This window comes from Vidua macroura, chromosome W (genome assembly GCF_024509145.1).
Source record: "Vidua macroura isolate BioBank_ID:100142 chromosome W, ASM2450914v1, whole genome shotgun sequence".
In the NCBI taxonomy this organism is placed as follows: Eukaryota; Metazoa; Chordata; class Aves; order Passeriformes; family Viduidae; genus Vidua; species Vidua macroura.
In genome coordinates this window covers 4962369-4983567 of record NC_071610.1, presented here as the reverse complement: position 1 = coordinate 4983567, position 21199 = coordinate 4962369, and the positions used below count along the sequence as shown (strand labels likewise).

Below are 21199 nucleotides of genomic sequence, written 5' to 3'. Positions count from 1 at the left end.
GTACTCATGTTGCAGTAGTTTTGGGAGGACTGCTGCTCATGAGATTAGAACCACGCTGGAGAAATTCACGGAGAACTGTTTCCCATGGGAGGGACCCCACAGAGTAGCAGGGGAAGGACTCGTCTCCCTGAGCAGTGGAAGAAGATCTCAGGTGACAAACTGACCAAAACCCCCACACCCTGTGCTGTCGGTGGGAAGGAGGGAGGGGCTGGGGGAGGAAAAGTTTTTTTTTGAGGACTTATTTTCTCATTATCCTCTTCTGACTTTGTTAGTAATAAATTCACTTTGTACCTCTAAGCCGAGCCTATTTTGCCCTTGGAGTGTTTTCTTCCAGTCCTTATCTCAACTCATGAAGCCTTTATTAAATTTTTCTCTCCTCTGCCCAGCTGTGGCAGGGGAGGGTGAGTGAGCAGCTTTGGTGGGTGCCTGACGTTTGGCCAGTGTCAAACCATGACATCTCCAGTTTGGAATCATCTTGTCAGTATTTAAGCTGTCTTGAAATTGCAACTCATTTCAGTGTCGACCTGAAAATGTATTGTGCTCCTCTATTGTTTGTAGTAAGGATTATTAGAACTACAGAACAAAACTGAACTCAAGATGCATTTCAATACGACACTTCAAGCTTTTCCAGGGCACCTTTCTGACTAGTGTGAAGCTTTACCAAAATGAAGATTTTTCACTTGCTGCTTCCCTTGTATATGTGGAACAGTTTTGATGTGTTCATTGTTCCATCAATTGCCTGTTATCTTTTTACGTGATGCTTATAAAGTCCTACCTTGTAAAACCATTTAAATTGCTAGATTAAATAATTATTTTCATAAATAGCTGTGAAACAGTAGTAATTCTTCTTTTCCTAAAGAAAGATAGAATTTTGGTTTTGTTTTACTTTTATTCAAACATATTGACTTGGGCTAGACTAGATTATGTCACGACAATGATCTGCTCAGCCTAGTGGTGGAACTGAGAGATGAAGTAGAAAACCTAAGAAGTATTAGGGACTCTGAGGAGATTGACTGGTGGAGCTGCACTCTACCATGCCTTAGACAATTGGATCTACTATCGACTTCGCAAGAAGCAATGCATCCCCTACCTTCTCATGACCAGGCAGAAGGAGGACACCTTAGAGAGGGAGGGGAGTGGAAACAGGTTTCTGCTCAGGGTGGCAAGCAAATCCACTCCCAATCTACCTCACCTTCCCAGGTGCCCTTATACAATAGGCATGAGGCCCTGGAATCTGAGGACCAGGAATATGAGGAAATGGATGAAGGTTCATCGAGGTTGGAAGGGTTACGTAGGGCAGGGCAAGAAAGGAGGGTCTGATATGCCAACCAGACCCAACCCATAGGGAAGTATGCTGCCTCCCTGGGTCCCAGGTAAGGAATGTGTCATGGTTTGACACTGGCCCAATGCCAGGCACCCACAAGAGTTGCTTGCTCACCCTCCCCTGCCACAGCTGGGTAGAGGAGGGAAAAAAAAATGAACACTTAATGAGTGAGATAAGGACCAAGAGAAATATTTCAAGGGCAAAGCAGGCTCAACTTAAATTGCAAAGTGAATTTTATTACTAACAGAATCAGAGGAGGATAATGAGAAGTAAAATAAGCCCTTAAAACACCTTTTTCCCCCCCAGCCCCTCCCTCCTTCCCACTGACAGCACAGGGAGACAGGACGTGGGGATTTGGTCAGTGCATCACCGAGATTTCCTTCTACTGCTCTGGGAGAGGAGTCCTTCCCCTGTGAGGCTGTGGGGTCCCTCCCACGGGAGACAGTTCTTTGTGAACTTCTCTGGCGTGGGTCCACTCTCATGAGCAGCAGCCATACTGCAACTGCTGCAACGTGAACTCCCCCCACGGGCAGACAGTCCTCCCAAAACTGCCATGACATGGGTCTCTCTTTCCACGAGGTGCAGTCCTCCAAGGAAAGGTTGCTCCAGCCTGGAAGCACCAGCCCCCTCTCTCCACCAGGTCTCCCACTAGATCACAGCATCCTCCAGACATCCACTGGCTCCGGCGTGGGCACCTCCCCCATGGGCTGTGAGTGGGTCTCTGCATTCCCCATGGACTTCCAAGGGCTGCAGGGGGACAACCTGTTTCACCATGGTCATCACCACAGCCTGCAGAGGGATCTCGGCTCTGGCACCTGGAGTACCTCCTCCCCTCCCTTCTCCACTGACCTTGATATTGCCATGTTGTTTTCCCTCACATGCTCTCACCTACTCCTCTTCTCTGACTAGGAGCAAAAACTCTGTGACTTTGTTTTGATTTTCTTCTTAAATATGTCATCACAGAAGTGTTACCAACCTCTCTCATTGGCCCAGTTTTGGCCAGCAGCATGTCCATCTTAGAGCCATCAGGGATTGGCTCTACGAGACATGGTGGGAAGCTTCTAGCAGCTTCCCACAGGAGCCATCTTTTTTGGCCCCCTCCTGCCAAAAACCAGGTCATGCCAAACCAATACAGGATGTCACCAATAAACTTCCCAGCCTGGTAAGGCCCACTGACTATTACCTGCTACTGGTTTTCCAGGTGAGTACCAATGAAGTCCCAACAAGAAGACTGTAGAGAGTCAAGGGGGACCTCAGGATCTTTTGACAACTGGTCAAGGGATCTGGAGCACAAATTGCGTTCTCTTCTGTCCTGCCAGTTGCAGGGAATGATGGGGCAAGAAACAGGAAGACCTTGCAAATGAATACCTGGCTTCAGGACTGGTGTTACCAGCAGAATTTTGGGGATTTTGGTCGTGAGTCAGTTTATACAGGACCAAGCCTGCTGGCAACAAACACGGTCCACCTATCTCAAAGGGGAAAAAGGATATTAGCTCAGGAGTTAGAAGGGCTCCTTAAGAGAGCTTTAAACTAGATTTTAATGGTATGGGGACAGGGCAGGCTCAACAGAGATAAGGTGTGGGAAGGGGAGAACTTTAGCAACCACTCAAGTAGCAAAAGGAAGTTTAAGAGGGAATACCCCATTCAAGCACAAGCAGCCAAAGGCATAACCACAAGACAGGACTATGGGCCATCCCTTTGCACCCCCACTAGGATATTAACACACTCAAATACCTCTGTAAAGTGCCTGTACACTAATGCACACAGGATGGGGAAAAAGCAGGAGGAACTAGAGATCTATGTGCAGTCACAGGGCTTTGATCTCATTGCGATTACAGAGACGTGGTGGGATAGCTCACGACTGGAATGTTGTCATGAAGGGCTACATGCTGTTTAGGAAAGACAGATCAGGAAGGTGTGGTGGTGGAGTTTTCCTCTATGTGAGACAACACTTGGAATGTATTGAGCTCTGTCTTGGGGTGGATAACGAGTGGGGCAAGAGCTTATGGGTTAGGATAAAAGGGCAGACTAGTAAGGGTGACACTTGTGGGTGTGTGCTACAGGCTGCCTGAGCAGGAGGAAGAAGTGGATGAGGCCTTCTACTGGCAGCTTGAAGCAGCCTCACAGTCACAGGTCCTGGTTCTTGTGGGGGATTTGAACTACCCTGACATCTGCTGGAGAAGCAACATAGTGAAGCACAAAGAGTCCAGGAGGTTCCTGGAAAGCATTAATGGCAACTTCCTGTCACAGGTAGTAGCGAATCCCACAAGGAAAGGTGTGCTGCTTGACCTTAAACTAACAAACAGAGAAGGGCCTTATTTGAGATGTGAAGGCTGGGGGAAGCCTTGGCTCTAGTGACCATGAGATTGTGGAGTTCAGTATCAGAAGAGGAAGCAGAGTAGTAAGTAACATTACAACCAAGGACTTCAGGAGAGCTAACCTGAGCCTCTTCAGGGATCTTCTTGGAAGAATCCCATGGGAACAGGCCCTGCAGAGAAGAGGGGTCCAAGAGAATTGGTTGATATTCAAGAATCACTTCCTCCAGGGTCAAGAACAGCGCATCCCAATGAGCAAAGAATTGGGCAAAGGGGGCAAGAGACCTTCATGTATGAATAAAGAACTCAAGCATAAGCAAGAAGTACACAGGAGGTGGAAACAGGGTCAGACCGTTTGGAATGAATATGGAAAGGTTGTCAGAGAAGGTAAAAATGAGACAAGGAAGACCAAGGACCATCTGGAATTAAATCTTACCATGGATGTCAAGGACAACAAGAAGGGCTTTTTCAATAACAAAAGGAAAACTGTGAGTTTGCGGGCCCCGAGTTGGGCAACTCCCTGGGGGCTCCCCTGGTAGGGGAGACCCTCCTAGAGCAGTTCTGTGTCAGGAACAAGAGACGCATTGAACTTTTTTGGTCTTCAGCTTCTGTTTATTGTTATCTTATCAAAACTTCAGCATACTCTGCACCAGACTCTGTGTGCAGGAAAAACAGCACAAAAAATGGCTAACAATCTCTTGTTAACAAGGCCTTTTAAGTCTAATCAAAAACTAAACTACCCAATTAAGAAGTGACACATAAATTATTTTCCTTTCTAACCCAATAACTGACCCCTAAAGACCCGCAAGGTGGATTTTTCTACCCAATTACAAGATACCACCTAAACCCAAGAAGAAAGAGGAAGAAGAAGAAAGAAGAAGGGAACTCAAGACAACACCCTATATCCTCCATCTTGAACCCATCTATAACATACGAAAAATCCTAAAACCTAAATTTCTCACCCATGTGACATACTACACTACTCTCTACAATCTCTACAATCTATTTCACACTTTTGTGGTTTCTCGTTTACCTTGAGGCTTTGGAAGTTTTCTCCATGAATGAGGGTCAAAGTCAGTGCTCCCCTGGGGGTCAGGACACCCCAGAGCAGAGAGAGAAATATTCCCGGTGCCCTGGGTTTCCACAGAAAACAAAGGATAATGTGAGGCCATTCCTAAATGGAGGGGGACCCTAGTGACAGAGGACGCAGAGAAGACAGAGTTACTGAATGCCTTCTTTACATTGTTCTTCACTGACAAGATCAACCCTCAGGGATCTCTGACTCAGAAGACCAGGCTTAAGGAATGCTGGAAAGAAAACTTTCCCTTGGTCAAGGTGGATTGGGTTAGAGAACACCTAGGCAAACCTGACATCCACAAGTCCCTGATGGGATGCACCCATAAGTACTGAGAGAGCTGTCAGACATCATTGCTAGGCCACTCTCAATCATCTTTGAAAGGCCATGGAGATCAGGAAACGTGCCTGAAGACTGGAAGAAAGCAAATGTCATTCCAGTCTTCAAAAAGGTCAAGAAGGAGGACCCAGGGAACTACCGGCCAGTCAGCCTCACCTCAATCTCCAGAAAGCTGATGGAGCATCTCATTCAGAGGCCATCTCTATCCACATATCCACATGGACAACAAGAAGGTGATCAGGAGTAGTCAGCATGGATTCACTAATGGTAAATCATACTTCAACAGCCTGATTGCCTTCTATGATGAAACAATTACCTGGATGGATGATGGGAGAGCAGTGGATATTGGCTACCTGGACTTCAGCAAAGCTTTCAACACTGTCTCTCACAACATACTCATAGGCAGACTCAGGAAGTGTGGACTGGATGAGTGGACGGTGAGGTGTGTTGAGAAGTGTCTGAACGACAGATCCCAGAGGGCCATGATCAGTGGCACAGAGTCTAGTTGAAGGACTGTCACTAGTGATATCCCCCAAGGTTCTATACTCGACCCAGTATTGTTTAACTTATCCACCAATGACTTGGACAAAGAGGCAGATGTCTCCTCAGCAAGTTTGCTGATGACACAAAGCTGGGAGGAGTGGCCAATACTCCAGAGTGCTGTGCTGCCCTTCAGAAGGACCTTGACAGGTTGGAGAAATGGGCAGAGAGGAACCATCTGAAATTCAACAAAGGCAAGTGCAGGGTCATGCATCTGGAGAAGAATAACTCCATGCACCAGTACAGGCTGGGGGTGACCTGCTGAAAAGCAGAGCTGCAGAGAAGGACCTGGGAGTCCTGGTGGACAACAAGCTGTCCATGAGCCAGGAATGTGCCCTTGTGGCCAAGAAGGCCAATGGTATCCTGGGGTGCATTAGGAAGAGCATTGTCAGCAGGTTGAGGGAGGTGACCCTGCCCCTCTACTCAGCCCTGGTGAGGCGCATCTGGAGTGCTGTGTCCGGTTCTGGGCTCCTCAGTGCAACAGAGAGATGGAGTTCCTGGAGCAGGTCCAGTAGAGGGTGAGAAAGATGATGAGGGGATTGAAGCAACTCTCTTAAAAGGATGGACTGAGAGAATTGGGCCTATTCAGCCTCAAGACAACTGAGAGGTGACCTTATCAATGTCTATCATTATCTGAAGGGAGGGTGTCAGAGGATGCAGCCAGGCTCTTCTCAGTGGTAGCAACCAGTAGGACAAGAGGCAACAGGCAGAAGCGGATTCACCTGAATATGAGGAAGAACGTCTTTCCTGTGTGGGTGACTGAGGACTGGAACAGAGACCAGAGAAGGTGTGGAGTCTCCATCACTGGAGATATTCAAGAACCATCTGGACACAATCCTGTGCCATATGCTCTGGGATGATCCTGCTTGAGCAGGGAGTTTGGATGAGATGAACCCACTGAGGTCCTTTCCAACCTTACCCATTCTGTGATTCTGTGACTTAGGTTACTAGTTAAATCTGTATGCTTTAGTTTGGCATTCTTGTTTTTCTAACCAGAAAAAAAAAGGGTATTTGTGCATGGTTTATACAACTACTTATACTGGTAAACAAGCAGTTACTCACATTCTTAAAATTTATTATGCTACTGTAAATTATTTTTTTTCTCTCTCTCCTGTGCTCTCTTGAGGGAAAAATAATTTTCAAAGTTATTTAATAACAAACTGAAGTGACGTTTCATTTATGACTGCATATTAAGAGGTTTATTGGTGACACGTTGGTGTTCCTGTGTCTGAAACTTAACATAAGACAGACCACTCATGTTTCCTCAGACAAACAGCCTCGTTTATGGAATCCAACACTCTTTTATAGACAATTCAAAACTCCCGGTGCTATGCAGCCATTGGCCTATGTCTGTGTGCCCCCAGACTCTGAACCAATCAAATGCCTACATGTCAGGAGAGCTGCCACTGGCTGAAGACTCCGTCAGTCAGCCCAGAGGCTAGTTCATGGAGCTGGGCTGGACTTCTTATCCATAATTGGATTAATGCTAACTACAGATCAGCTTGCAATGCAACATATTGGTACATACATATTTTGCCTAATATGTGTATTTTAACTGTTAGTGAATGGAACTTAGTGTTGCTGGTTAAAATGTTCTTCAGAGCTGTAAAACCGATAGATGCTGTCTTGAACCTATTTTATTCATCAACATACAGAAGAAGAAAAGCATTTTTCCTGCCTTTTCACTTTTTAATTGATTTCTCAATTTCACACGGCCTAATTGAAGCATGGACAGACGACTCTTCAACTAATTAAAGTTGAAAAGAAGGGTATTTATTACAGTGCTGGACGCATGTGGAATCGTTTCCAAAGACATGCGCAAGGAGTTGCAGACTCCTGCTCTCTATTTATACAGAAAAGGTTTTGCATATTCACATGGTTTCTAAGGACGCATAATACATAATCATTACCTGCCCACTTTGTATTATAATCAGCTGAATATCCATTATGGCTGCGCAATTGTACTCCCTTAATTGGGTGGGTGGGATTTTGAAATAAGGGAGTGGTCATATGGGAGGAAGAAATGCATCTTCCTTATCATGAACTCTTTACCTATAGCTAGTTGGCAGGACCTTTTGACCTGCTGGTCACAGTCCAAGCCTCTCTTAACTGTTTGATTATTCTTGAGGTAAGGTATTTCTATAGTTTCTGCTCCTTCACAATAGTTCCATCTATTCCTGTCACTCCTAGTTTCTCTTTCTTAATATATTTGTTATTCTTTAACTAAGGTACGTGATTCTTGTTAGCTATATTACTAACTTAGCTTCTTAACTGAAATATGCAGTCTTTTACTATCCTAATTATATTCCCGGCTGGCCCCTCGACTCATCTACAGTTTTCAATTATCCTAATTACATTTCTAGCTGACTCCTTGACTCATAATTGTCTATCTGCACTATTCTGAATAAATTGACTTGAAGCAGTAAAATGGACTGTTATCAGAGAGCAGTTTAGCACAGTAGTATACTTTGTTTTGGGGAGAAAGTAAAGGACCTGGCCATGTTAGTTGATTATCTTCCTTAAAAAATTAGGTATTAAACATGTTATTAATACTATAGCTCTGGTCAGTTAAGGTTAATAGAGATTATAGGTAACTTAAGACATAACAGACATAACATAATTAAAATCCTAAATACTTTTTCTAACAACTAGGTATTTTTTAAACTTGCATATTCTTTGAGAACATTCGTCGCTCCTTAAAATGTTCTTTGGTTCTGATAACAGGTAGATTTTTCAAGTTTTTATTGTTGGATGTTTATGGTATAGTATATGAATTAAGTAAAAATACCAACTACATTTTATTCTATCCTAGGTAATTTGCAAGTCAGATGCTCCTACAGGGGATGTTTTGCTTGATGAAGCTCTGAAACACATAAAAGAGACCCAACCTCCTGAAACAGTACAAAATTGGATTGAACTGCTGAGTGGTAAGCCTTGAACATAATGTATTTGATTTTTCCCTCCCAAATAAAGCTAATTATCTGGTATCACTAGAAATTACACTGTTAGATTTTTGTGGAGATAGCATGCAAAAAAGTTTATCACCCTGTCCTCTAGAGTAGTCTTTTGCTAATTTTAGCCTTTAATCAAATATAAGTTACTTGCTTTTGACTTAACTTGGTACAGAAAGGATCTAGATGGAAGTGTCAGAGGACATTTCTACTCTGTGGAAGAGGTGTCTTCGATATCCCCAACTCCCATCTTGTGCCCATGTGGCTGACCCATATACTTCCAGAATGTGTTCAGGGGGCCATTCCTCTTCTCCCCATTTTTGAAATCCTCCAATCATTTCCTTTTTCTTTAAGTCTTCATAAACTGGTACTCCTAGTTCATCCCCATCTTGCCCTGGAAAAAGCAAAAATCCTGGCTGTATGATTACCAGAGTAATCCACCTTTCCACCAGGTGGGGAGTTTTAGGTAAGATCTTTTCCTACATATCCAAAATAAGCCATCTGGTGCTTTCCAATAATCATTATCCTGTTGATTTATATTTTCCCAAAATTTGGATATTTCTGGGATTCCAGAATAGGGAATCCTGCCTGTATTTTTACATTGAAAAAGTTTGGTTTCGTTATTATATTTACAATTTTTCCTATTTTTTTGTACTCTGGGCCCAATACAGTTTTGGTTCTTCTGGGACCCACCATGTAAAAGTCCCATTACTAACTTTATATCTCTTACAGGGAGTACTTCCTACTCTGCTAAGAAAATTTTTCCCAGTGTGCCGGAGGCATTCTTCTCCTCTTACTGTTGAACTTAAAACCCACCCTTCTGGCTGGTTCTTCCCTCTTATATTTGTACTGTTCCATTTAAGAAGTTCAACAGGGCCTAGGCTACTGCCTTTCCATGGCCATTCCTCTGTCATCAAGACCCCCCACAGACCTAACTGTTGGTTACATTTAGTTCTTTACTTATTCTTTCCCCCAAATCTACAAACAAGCTTTTCCCTAATCTGGGGATTTTTAATTTCATTTTCTAATTGTTGTTTGAGTTTTGTATACAAATCTTCATGTGGGGTTGACCCAGGATTAGATTGCGGCATTGGCTTCATAATTTTGTTTACTATCTGTTTCTTTACCAAATCCTAGACCCCACCCCTGAGAGCAAATGTAAAGTAAACCCATCTTTCTCCCTTTGGACATTCACTTCCCAATCTATTACCACTTGTTCCTAAGTTTTCTGCAATTCAGTATGTTTGCCCATCTTGCGTACAGGTATCAGATTTGGATGGGTCATAACAGTAACTGTCGACATGGGTGTGGGAAGTAAAAAAGGAACCTTGGGGTTTTCCCAAATAAAGCGATTGGTAGCATTTGTGACATGAATTTGCTTGAATCCCAAAAGGGAAAAGACAAAAAAGAAGTGACAGCTGAAAAAGGAATAGCAGAGGTTCAGTATGGCTTATATCCCCATCTCCCATGCCTATGGGGTTGCCACCCATAGCAGGTGTATATGATCTTCTTGGCGGCGAGTACAGTGGCCAATCTGGTCTTGCCCTCTATTTCCTTGTCACTTCCTATTTGCTACCTTCCAGGCAAATTGCTTTTGACACTACTTAACTGTGGTTTCCCACTATTCCTCAGGGACTTCCCACTCAATTAGTATCAATAATACTGACCCACAAAGTAAATTAACTATTTCTGCATCTGATAGATACTGTCTGTTCAAAATTGGTGAGCCACGCTTGCGACATATCATACAACACAAGTGTCTTTTATAAGAACTACAGTACCATTTTCATTCACAATCTCTACATTTACATATAACCCAGCTAGCATGTCCTGTATTGGGTTTATAAGGCACAGTATATGCATTGGTACAGAGGGTGGCTGCAATTCAACCCTTAGGTCGGGATATAAGAAATTATCTTATTTATATAAATCACAAGCTATACCAAATATTCTCTGGGTCTGACATCTATATAAACCAGATCCTCCAGTTTGAAGAGGAAGTATGTCTTCCCAGGGAGGGTATCTGAGTTTACTCAGAGTTTCTCCAGGGGGTACTTGAAACCATTCATATAACCTTCTCCTACTTCCCAGTTGTCTGTTATCCATGGGAGATTATTTGGATCATCCCAGACAATTACCACCTGATCCAGGCTTAAGAGTCAATTTTGTATCACCTAGCGCTGATGTTATAGTTCACTCCTTAGGTTCTTCCACAGGTCCTTTGATTCTGCTGGCATGGATCCACCCTCTTTCCTTGGTCCGGATCGCTGCTTCAGTCGTCAGCAGTACCGGAAAAGGACATTCCCATTGTGGAGTTAAAGATTGCTCTTTCCATGTTTTAACCAGTACCCATTCTCCCCCGGGTGGACACTATGAATTTTAAATTTTAAAGGTGCGGTTTGAGGGGTTATCCCTTTCAACCACAAATTTTCTGGAGTTCATGCAATTGTGGTGACATATTTTCTAGCACTCACTTCCCCTTCTTTGTAAGTAGCGGTTTCATGTTGAGTGGTCAAAAAGGGCAGCCCGAACATCATTTCATAGGGTGATACTCCCAGGTCTGATCTGGGTTGTGTCCGGACCCTTAGTAGGGCCAAAGGTAAATACTTGACCCATGATATCTGGGTTTCAATCATCAGTTTATTTAAGGTCCTTTTTAAAGTCTGGTTCATCCTCTCTACCCGGCCCGTACTCTGTGGGTGCCATGGAGTATGTAATTCCCATTCTATTCCCAGGACCTGAGTTACTTGCTTTAAGACCCTTGACGTAAAATGTGTTCCTCTATCTGAGTCTATCTTGTTAACCATTCCATACCCGGGAATAATTTGTTCCAAAAGGGTTTTACATACCACATTAGCTATAGCTCTAACAGCTGGGACAGCTTCTACCCACTGAGTTAAATGGTCTATTATTACTAATAAAAACTTCTATCTCTGCACTTGGGGAAGCTCAGTAAAGTCCACTTGGATGCTTTGAAATGGGCTAACTCATGACCTCCTGGTGTTGTTTTTCTCATAACCTTTTTATTTACCTTTTGGCAAGTTATACATGTCTCAGTTACTTGCTTTGCTAATCCAAAGATCCCAATGCACCCATAATTCCTTAAAAAGTGATCACACAAAGCCTGAGTACCCCAATTGACGCCGTTGAGCAGGACGGGAACAGAGAACTCCAGATTAGAAGGCAAAGAGAATGAACCAATTTATTTCAAATGCACCGCTCTATATATAGAGAACATCGTGCGGACTAATTTCATTGGTCTTAAAGTAAAAACATCTCACACCATTGGTGTGCAGTGAATGATGCACGGTAGTAGAACATATCTATAAACAATGTGAACAACAAGATAGATTAGAGAATTATTTACATTCTTTCCCAACTGCTTCCCAGGCTCTCACCTGGTTAGAAACCCTTTCTCTTTCTCTCTGACTGAGCTGAGAATATCCACACCCAATGAGTCTTCTGATGTATGTGTTCTAATATTTTCCTAGTAAGGGGCTTATTAAGTAACTGCCTCCCATCAGGGAGTTTCCATTTTCCAGATTGATCTTGTTCTCTCCCTATCTTGCTTAACTCCTTCTCTTCTGCTTCAGTAAATTTTGGAATTTCCAATTCTTCCTTACTTGGAGTCAAAATTAACCTAACTTTTTTGCTCACATTTTCTGCTGCATCTCTAGTGTCTTGATCTGCCAAATTATTTCCTCTTACTTCTGGGGTCATTCCCTTTTGGTGTCCTCTAACATGTACTACAGCTACTTCTTCAGGCAATTTTAATGCTTCTAAAACCTCTCGAATGAGTACCTCATGAACCAGCCCTCTTCCTTTTGAATTTAGTAACCCCCTTTCTTCCCAAATTTTTCCAAAACTGTGCACTACCCCAAAGGCATATTTCTAATTGGTATATATGGTTCCTTTCTTATGTGCTAAATATTCCAATGCTCTCTTTAGAGCATATAATTCACAAGATTGAGCAGACCAATTTGTAGGTAATTTCCCTTTTTCAATTGTCTGTATATTTTTCCAATTGACTAAAGCATATCCTGACATTCTTTTTCCCTGTAAGCATCTAGATGAACCATCAACATATATTCTTTCCCCTTCCGGGAGGGCCTGTTCTGCTAGATCTTCCTGAACTTTAGTTTGGTACTGTATAACTTCTAAACAATTATGTGTTAAGTCCCTCTTTGGTTCTCTGTATAAAAATTGTGCTGAGTTGAGACTTTTGTCTACCTCCAGGGTCAAGTCATCACTGTTTATCAGAATTGCTTCATATTTCAACATCCTGGAATCTGTTAACCATTTTTCAGCATTTTGATTTAATACATTTTGGACTGCATGAGGTGTGTACACAATTAGTTTACTTCCGAAAGCAAGTTTACAGCTCTCCTCTACTAGGATGGCAGCAGCTGCTATGGCTTGAATAAATATTGGCCAGCCACAGCTCACTGGATCTAGCAATTTAGATAAATAGGCTACTGGTCTTTTCACTCCTCCCCATTCCTGGACTAAAACTTTGTGAGCTACTCCATTTTCCACATTCACATACAGATAAAAAGACTTTTCTAATGAGGGTAAACTCAAAGCTAGTACTGAAGCTAGTTTAAACTTTAGTTCCTCTAATTTATTGTCATCTTCTCAAGTCCAATTTGCCTTGTCTTCCTCGGTCAACTTTTCATATAAAAACTTCACTGCCTGTGTATATCCTTCAATCCACAGCCAACAATACCCCAATAATCCAAGCAGTTTTCTAACTTCTTTATTTGAAGAAGGGAGGGGAAGGCATAAAATTCTGGCAATCCTCTCAGGATTTAGCTTTTAGCTACCTTTACTTATTAAGTGACTGTCCTAGATTAGGGCAAATTTGGGAGAAGACCTCCAGAAGGAGCCCCCAGAAGGCAAACCCCCCACGGCCCCTCCCCCACCTGGTTCGGGAAGAATTTCCTCAGAGAGAAATGGAAAAAAACCTGTTTATTTAACAAGCAAAACACTCCCCAATACAAAAAACAACACCAGATGACAAAACTCTTTCACTGTTCTGAAGAGATGACAAATTCAGAAAGTCTCTCCTGGGAGTGGTCACCCAGCTATCAGTCTCTGGCGCTGGGGATGGCTGCTGCAGGTCACAAAAATGCAGACTCTCGGTGTTTCTTGATGTTTCCCAGGTCCAGGTCCAGGTCCAGAGCAGGTTCAGATGATATTCAGGAAAGGGAAAGGGAAGGGAAAAAGAAACAGTCCAGGGTAAAAATTGGACTGCCTAGCTAAACTAATAAGCAAAAGCAAAAGCAAAAGCAAGCAAGCAAGCCAAGCCAGACAAGCCTCTCCTGGACACAGACCATGGGGGGAGGTGAGCCAGCTGATAACAAGACAAAACAATCCTTCACTTTCAGAGTCAGTCCTGAAGGCACAGAACATGATATCAGGCATAAACAGAACACACGATTTGGGATACAAGCACCATACTGTCACCCTAGGACAGTGACCGAGATACTTCACGTCTGACTCTGCAAATTGTAATTTCCCTTTTGATACTCTTAATCCTTTTTCCCCAAGAAAATTCAGAAGTTTTAAGTAGCCTCCCTAACTTCAACTTCGGCTTCTTCTGATAATAAAAGGTCATCTACGTATTGGGTAATCTGTATTCCAGGAGGAGTAGGGAAGTTCTGTAATATTTCTTCTAAAGCTTGCCCAAATAAATTTGGAGACTCAGTAAATCCCTGTGGCAGTTTTGTCCATCTTTATTGTTGTTTTCATTCAGTACTTGGATCTTCCCCTTCAAAAGCAAAAATATTTTGACTATTTTCTGCTAACGGACAAACCCAAAATGCATCTTTAAGCTCCACCACACTAAACCACTGATGTTGAGGCAGGACTTTACTTAAAAGGGTATAGGGATTAGGTACCACTGGGTAGTGGGTCTGGGTTCTTTTGTTAACTTCCCTTAAATCTTGAACTAATCTCAAAGTCCCATCTGGCTTCTTTATTGGGAGAATAGGGGTATTATGAGGAGGCATACAAGGTTCCAATGTCCTATCCTTTATCAATATTTCTATTACCGGCTTTAAGCCTTCTCTTCCTTCTAATGGTATAAGGTACTGACACACATGCATGGGACATGCTTTCTCAATCATTACCCTTATGGGGTCAATATCCAATCCTCCCCTATTTTCTTCCCCAGCCCAAACTTTTGTTAATCCTTCCCTCATCTTCTTGGCAGAGTTTTAGCACTTTGGCTACCATTTTTCCTTCTTCAGGTATAACCGCTATTCCTAATTGTACCTGCAAGTCTCTCCCCAATAAGTTGCAACCTGCTCCAGAGACTAATAAGACATCTCCCACCCCTATTCTAGTTTCCCCTTCAATTACCACGTTTTTGATTACAGGAACATTAAACCCTTCTCCTTTGGCTCCCGTTACTTTTATAGTGTCATTACTTACATTACACCCCTTCAGAATAGTAACTACACAAGTTCTCTCTGCCCCAGTATCAACTATAAATTCTAATGCCTCCCACCGGGGGCCTACTTTTAAAGTTATCAAAGGCTCTAGGTGGTATTTATCCCCCAGGAAATAGAACCCCTGACATCCCTAGTCTGCTGATTCTTCTGAATGTATCTCTTGGAATACTTTCAGGTTCTTCTTTAGGTGAGGGCAATCTCTCTTATAGTGTCCCTCTTCTCCACAATAAAAACAAACATTTTTTGTTTGCTTCTGAGATTTTGATTGTACCGGGGTTCTGTTTCCCCCCCTTTCCCTATCTCTAAAGCCTGAATATCTGGGAATGGTACCTGGGGTCTTCAGATCCCTTGGGGAGTTACTCTCTTGCATGGTGGCTATCATAAATTTAGTTTTTGCCTTGGCTTTTTCTTCATCCCTTCACACATAAACTTTTTGGGCTTCTTTCAATAATTTGTTTAACCCCTTATCTTGCCATTCCTCAATTTTTTCCAACTTCTTCCTAATATCTGGCCAGGCATGGGTGACAAAGTTAACCCTTAATAGGGATTGTCCTGCTATACTATCAGGGTCTATCCCAGAGTATTGCCACATGTTCTTCTGGAGCCTCTCTAACCATTCAGTTGGAGTTTCTTCCTTCCCTTGCTGCCCATCAAAAGCTTTGTTAACATTTTGCCCTCAGGGTGCTGCTTCTTTTATCCCTTTGATTATCAGATTGTGATAATCATTCATATTTCCTCCTCCTGCTGTGTCGTTATGATTCCAGTTAGGAGATGCTATTGGCGTTTTCTGGTCCCCTAGGGGACCTTGTTGATTTTCTCTTTCCCAAATTCTCATTCCGGCAGCCCTAATCATCTGCCTGTCCTCTTGGGAAAATATAATGCCCATTATTGACAGCATTTCTTTCCAAGTAAAACTGTTGGGGTCTAAAAATTGGTCTAATTGTTCAGCTAAATTGGGGGATCTTCTAATAACCCTTTTATTTCCCTTTAAAAATTTCTGAAGAGGTCAAAAGAGCATTCACAAATCCTATCCCCCCCTTGAGCCCCTCCCGTAAGTACTTCCCTTAAAGGAAATAAGCCGATTTCTTGATCAGACCAGCCTTTCTGTTCCTCAGTCATCATAACCTTAGGAAGGACTTTTTTCACTTGCTGTGGAGTGGTGGCAGGGGCGGAATTATTAAGCAGCCCTAGAGATCTTGCTGAACTTCCCCTAGTGTTGTAACAGGGTCCTCCATTGAAAGGGAGGGGGCCAATGGAGCAGCGGGAGTCGCCGGAGGGGCGAGGATTGTTGGGCGGGGGCAGGAGCCACTGGAGGGAAAGGGGCCGGGGGGGGGGGGGGGAATGCCTCCAATGGCTCCCACCTCTTTTCCTTCTTTTTATCTGCTTGCTCTGTCTCTGAGGCTCCTGATACCTTAAAAACATTTACTCCCAGAGGCCAAATTTCACCCGTCCAGCAGGAGGCATATTCACTTTCCTCAGGATCGAAAGATTCTTTTGCATTTACAAATGTTTAAAGCTTGACAAATCCAACCCTCAAAGGACCCATACTTAGGTCAATAGAGATGATAGGATCTTATTTTGTTTTTTGTCCACTCTGTCATACAATAGTGAATCATTTTGACTTTATCTTTTCCTTTTGTACATAGATTGCTATCCCAGTTAGCTAACTTAATTCCCAGTGGACTATCCTGGAGTATATCCGCTGGCGCCTTTCTGGTCCCCTTTTTCCTTGGACCCGACTTACTTATTCCTTGTCCTATCTTCCCGGGACCTGACCTGCTTGTCCCTGATCCCTATTTCTTTGCTCTAACTCACTCCTCTGGCAGCTTGGACACCACTCACTCCTCACAGTTGTTTCTCACACTAAGCACAGAAAATCTTTCCTCTCCAGTAATACAATCCACCTCCTTCCAATCAACAATTGATATAACATCTACTCATTCACTCATAATCTCTCGCTTTGTGTTTATGACACGTTTCACTCACTCTCACTCATTCCATTACCATGACAAAGTGACAACACAACAATAAGATATCTTTATTTTCAAATCTCTTGTTAACATTCACCCGCGGGTATTACTTATCACATAAAATGCTTTAATTTGGGGCATATGATCTCTGTCTGCCCCTTCATGTACTAAAGGACAGCAGAACTCCAAAACTCTTAGGGTAGCTGTCTAGAGATCTGCTTTTCCCCAGATCTGGCAGCTGAGCAGAAAGTCTTACCAATAAAACCTCAAATGTTGTTGGCCAACCCCAGATGCTCTTGGGTACAGGATCCCTAATGTATTTTCCTCTTAACCTCCACGGATCCCAACCCTCAATCTGACACACCTTTTGGGACTAGAGACCTTGACTCTCGTCCCCTATTTCCTAGTGGATTGCCTAGGAAATCCTTTGCTCCCTTTCCTGGGGTCCAACCCCTCCCCGGGACCCAGTCCCAGTTACACCGGGGGATCACTCACTCTACCTTTTGCTTCATCTCTCCTCTGGCTGGTCTCCTTGCAGAGACACTGGAACCACGGCTAGAAGGACTCTTCACTGGCTTTGCAGATCCAGTCTGTCCAGTCCGTGTCTCACACACACACCAGTCAATCCCCCTGTACCTGTTCTAGATTGCAAGGCAAGATGTAATCTATTTGACATCTGTTAGAGGTGTGGAAGTTATCTTCTGTTAATTGGGGCAGTTTTCTTTATCTCTTCCACAAACCAATCCTCCCCCCAGGGAGACATCTGCTGATAATGGCCTTTTGAATGTCACTGCATGACTGATAAAAGTTACAGCATCCCATTGTGAGATGCTCCGCTCAGAGGGAGGAGCCAAGCATTCTTAACTGGATATAATCTGAGTTGTTGAGACACCAGACTCAGCCTATTCCACTGGATTCCCAAGAGGAACAGCTGGGGTTTTTCCACTGGAACTTCAAAGGAAGACTACACCCTTCTACAGGATCACTGCTCCGACAGAACCACATCTGCCACTCCCGGAGGACTGCAGGCATTCCAATTTGGACTGCTACCAACACCCTGACCAAAAGGGTATCAGGTTGTATTCTGACTCTGTCAGTGGTTTTTCTTTTGTATTATTGCATGTATTTTGTTTTCTTTTCCCCTTTTCCTAATAAATTGTATTTCTGACTTGGAGTCTCTCACTGGTTTTGCTTTCAAACCAGAACAGTACCTTATCCCCGGCGTACAGATACTTACAAAGTTTTTTCCTGTCTAGATCTTCGTGCTCAAGAATTGTGGGCTAGTTGCCATGGTTTCTTAGGGAGCCTTTTTTCCTTTCTTTTGTTTTATGAGTTCCTTCTTGTCCACGGGATGTCAGCCTGTGATCGCTGATGATGCCAGAAGAAGCTGAGCGAGCCGCCAAACTCAGCAGGATGCGCCTCCTGCTCAGAATCCCCCAGGGTCATAGAGATGAGGTGTCCATCCCAAATGATCACCCAAGTAAAAGCACTGGGTGTGCAGCCGTAGCCAGGGCCACACTGGCTAACCGTACCAACTCTTCTTATATACACTTTCTATTGCATCAGTCAAATATATATTCATAAATTATTATACATATTCAAACATTTTTTGAACTCGTTTACATGTTCCAGGAACTTTTTAGCATAGTCCCTCCTCTGATCTGCCTTTTTAGAGCATGTGCAGTAATCTTGGATGTGGTTTTGAGGGTTGTGTGTCACCCCCTACAATGGCCCCCTGTTCCATGGTTTCAGCAGGTGACAGTTATTGATAGTCAAAGTGTCAGTAGCAGGGGTCCTTGTCACGCCCGTTCCTCAAATGTTATGCGACCATGCAGATAGTTTAGCTATTTCAGTTATTGTAAGTTAACCACAAGTACTCTAAATCAACATCAGCTACTTCACAAATATGTCTGAGTTATTTTAATTATTGCTATTTAGCTACAAAAATAAAAGCATTAGTTATTATTTCACAACTATAGCTACTTCTGCAAAAGTTAACATTATATTATAATGCACGGCACATAGCATCCACTTTAATATTGCAAAAGCCAAAACTATTATGTGTGTTTATCACATTTCCCCACCTGCCGAATCAGAGCTACCCCCACCAGGTAGGAGCTGGGTTCCACCCAGTGCCATCCCGGAAGCACTGGGGTATGCATAGGAAGCTGGCCAAAATGTTGGCCCAAAACTGGGTTCCACTCCCCCATCCTGGGCTGTGTAGGTGGGGGAGAGGGGAGGGGCAGACAGGGGAAAGCCAGGCTCCTGCCCACCACCTCATTCCCCCTTTGCTGTGGCACAGACTACCGCCCTCAACCTGAGCACCATAGACAGGTGGGAAGAGGGAAGCAGCTGGGATGGCCCCTCCCACTGCAGGAGCCAGGCTCTTGACATCCCCGCCCTGGACCGTTGGCAGTGCAAGGGCCCCACCCTTACTGGCAGAGGGTACATCCACACTGCTCACCATGACAGTCACAGCTGCACCACCCACAAGAGTTAAGTCATCCCCTGGGGCGGGCTGCTCCCTGCCCCTAGCCCCTCCCTGCAGCAGTAGCAAAGGCAGTGGGGCTACCGTGGGCAGCTCAGGTGGGGCTGGGGAGGTCACCACCAATGGCAGTGGTGGCCAGGATTGTAACAAAGGTAGCAGAGCCAGGCCCAGAGCCACCCCTGGCAGCACGGGCTCTGCCCCCAACCTCGCCTCCACCCACAATGACAGTGCCCACACAAGCCACCCCAGTAGCACTCTCGGGACCCACATCCCCAACTCCTATGTGGGCAGCATAGAAGGGTCCCCGGGGCAAGAGGTGGATTGGGCTACGACCATGTTTGCGCAGCTGGGCAGCTCTACCTGGCAAAGGCTGTGAAGGAACCAGCAGCAACTGCAAAGGAGCAGGTTGAGGCAGTGGCGGCGGCAGCAGTGGCTGCAAAGGGATGGGTTGCGGCTGCAACAGAGGTGACGGTGCACTGGGAGCCACTCTTGCGGGTCCCTGATTCCCCAGTCCCCTCAAACTCAGAACTATCAATAAACCTAAGTCTAATATATCTGGATCTCTGACACAGATTTTGCTCTCTAGGGGCTCTTTACACTGTTTCTCCTCTTTCTCTTTCTTTCCTTTCAAAACCATAACAGGCTGCTGCTCCACCAGAGTTTAATTTGATTTGTAACATTTCCGCTAGTCTGGGCGGTTTATAAGGAGTAAAAATAATTCTGAATACAAAATTTCCTGCCATCTTTGTTCATGGCGGAGAATAGACAGAAGTTGAGACACCATAATGTTTTCTGGGGTTCCATATCATGGCCAAGCCTTTCTTCCCTCCAAATTATGTAAAGGCCAAGGCTGCGTAGACAGTTTAATTAATTCTTGGCTTTCAAGAGATGTCTTAGAGCCAGTCAATGCCCCCTAATGTTGTAATGCCAAACCTAAGGCAGAATTATCAGGAATTTTTTCATCTTTTGAAAGCCCACACCCCATATTCTATTTTAGGCAGGGAAAAGAAAAGAAAAATAGCACTTCCAAGAGCACGAGTTGAACCCACTGCCTTGAGGTGTCAAGTCAAATTCCTAACTCTGTGTACCATCTGCTTAGATCATCATGAGCAGGCTACTGCAGTCTATGAAGCACTGGTCCAGAGCACCCTCCTCCTCCCCACCTCTTTCCACAAAACCAAGATGGTGGCTGCTATGTGGCTCACTGCAGCTCAGCTGAGCCACTGTGCAGAGGAATGTCTGCCTACACGCAACAAGGAGACCAAAACTGCGCAGTGTGGATTATGAAAAACCGAACCAAACCAGGTTAAACTCTGACTGGAGAGGGTGAAGGAAAAAAAAAGAGAGGAAATAACTCCACTTCCCTGAGTCAGGAGTAGAACTGGCATACCCGAGGTTGTGATGCTGGTGGCTAGTGCTGGGCACCACCACTAGAGCCGGGTATTTCTTGCTGCACTATAAAACTCTTGCCTCAGAACCAAGCATGGTTCAGCGCCCCAACTCCCTCCCTCCTTTTCCACAAGCCGAGCTGAGCTGGGGTTAACCTGCAGTTCCCTGGGCAAAAGCGCAAAGGGGAGAAAAGCCTCTAGGAGCCTCAAGTGGGACCTCCAGACCCCCTCCCCATGCTGGGGTGAACCTTCAAAGACTGAACAAACAAATGACCTCCTAAGACCACAAACAAAAGGATCCCACAAAAAGGTCATATTCCAGTCCCCAAAACATGTCTATTTCTGGAAAAAACA

General features: G+C 44.1%; 1 protein-coding gene across 2 annotated transcripts in view; it reads left to right on the top strand.

Annotated features, from left to right (window-relative positions):
- The window catches only part of LOC128821387 (Golgi phosphoprotein 3-like), a 174452-nt gene that overhangs the window by 129083 nt on the left and 24170 nt on the right, over nt 1-21199 (top strand). For both annotated transcript variants that reach the window (XM_054002378.1, XM_054002377.1), the window contains exon 3: nt 8406-8520. In XM_054002378.1, coding sequence (XP_053858353.1) covers nt 8406-8520 — 115 coding nt within the window. The remainder of the gene's footprint in view (nt 1-8405; nt 8521-21199) is intronic.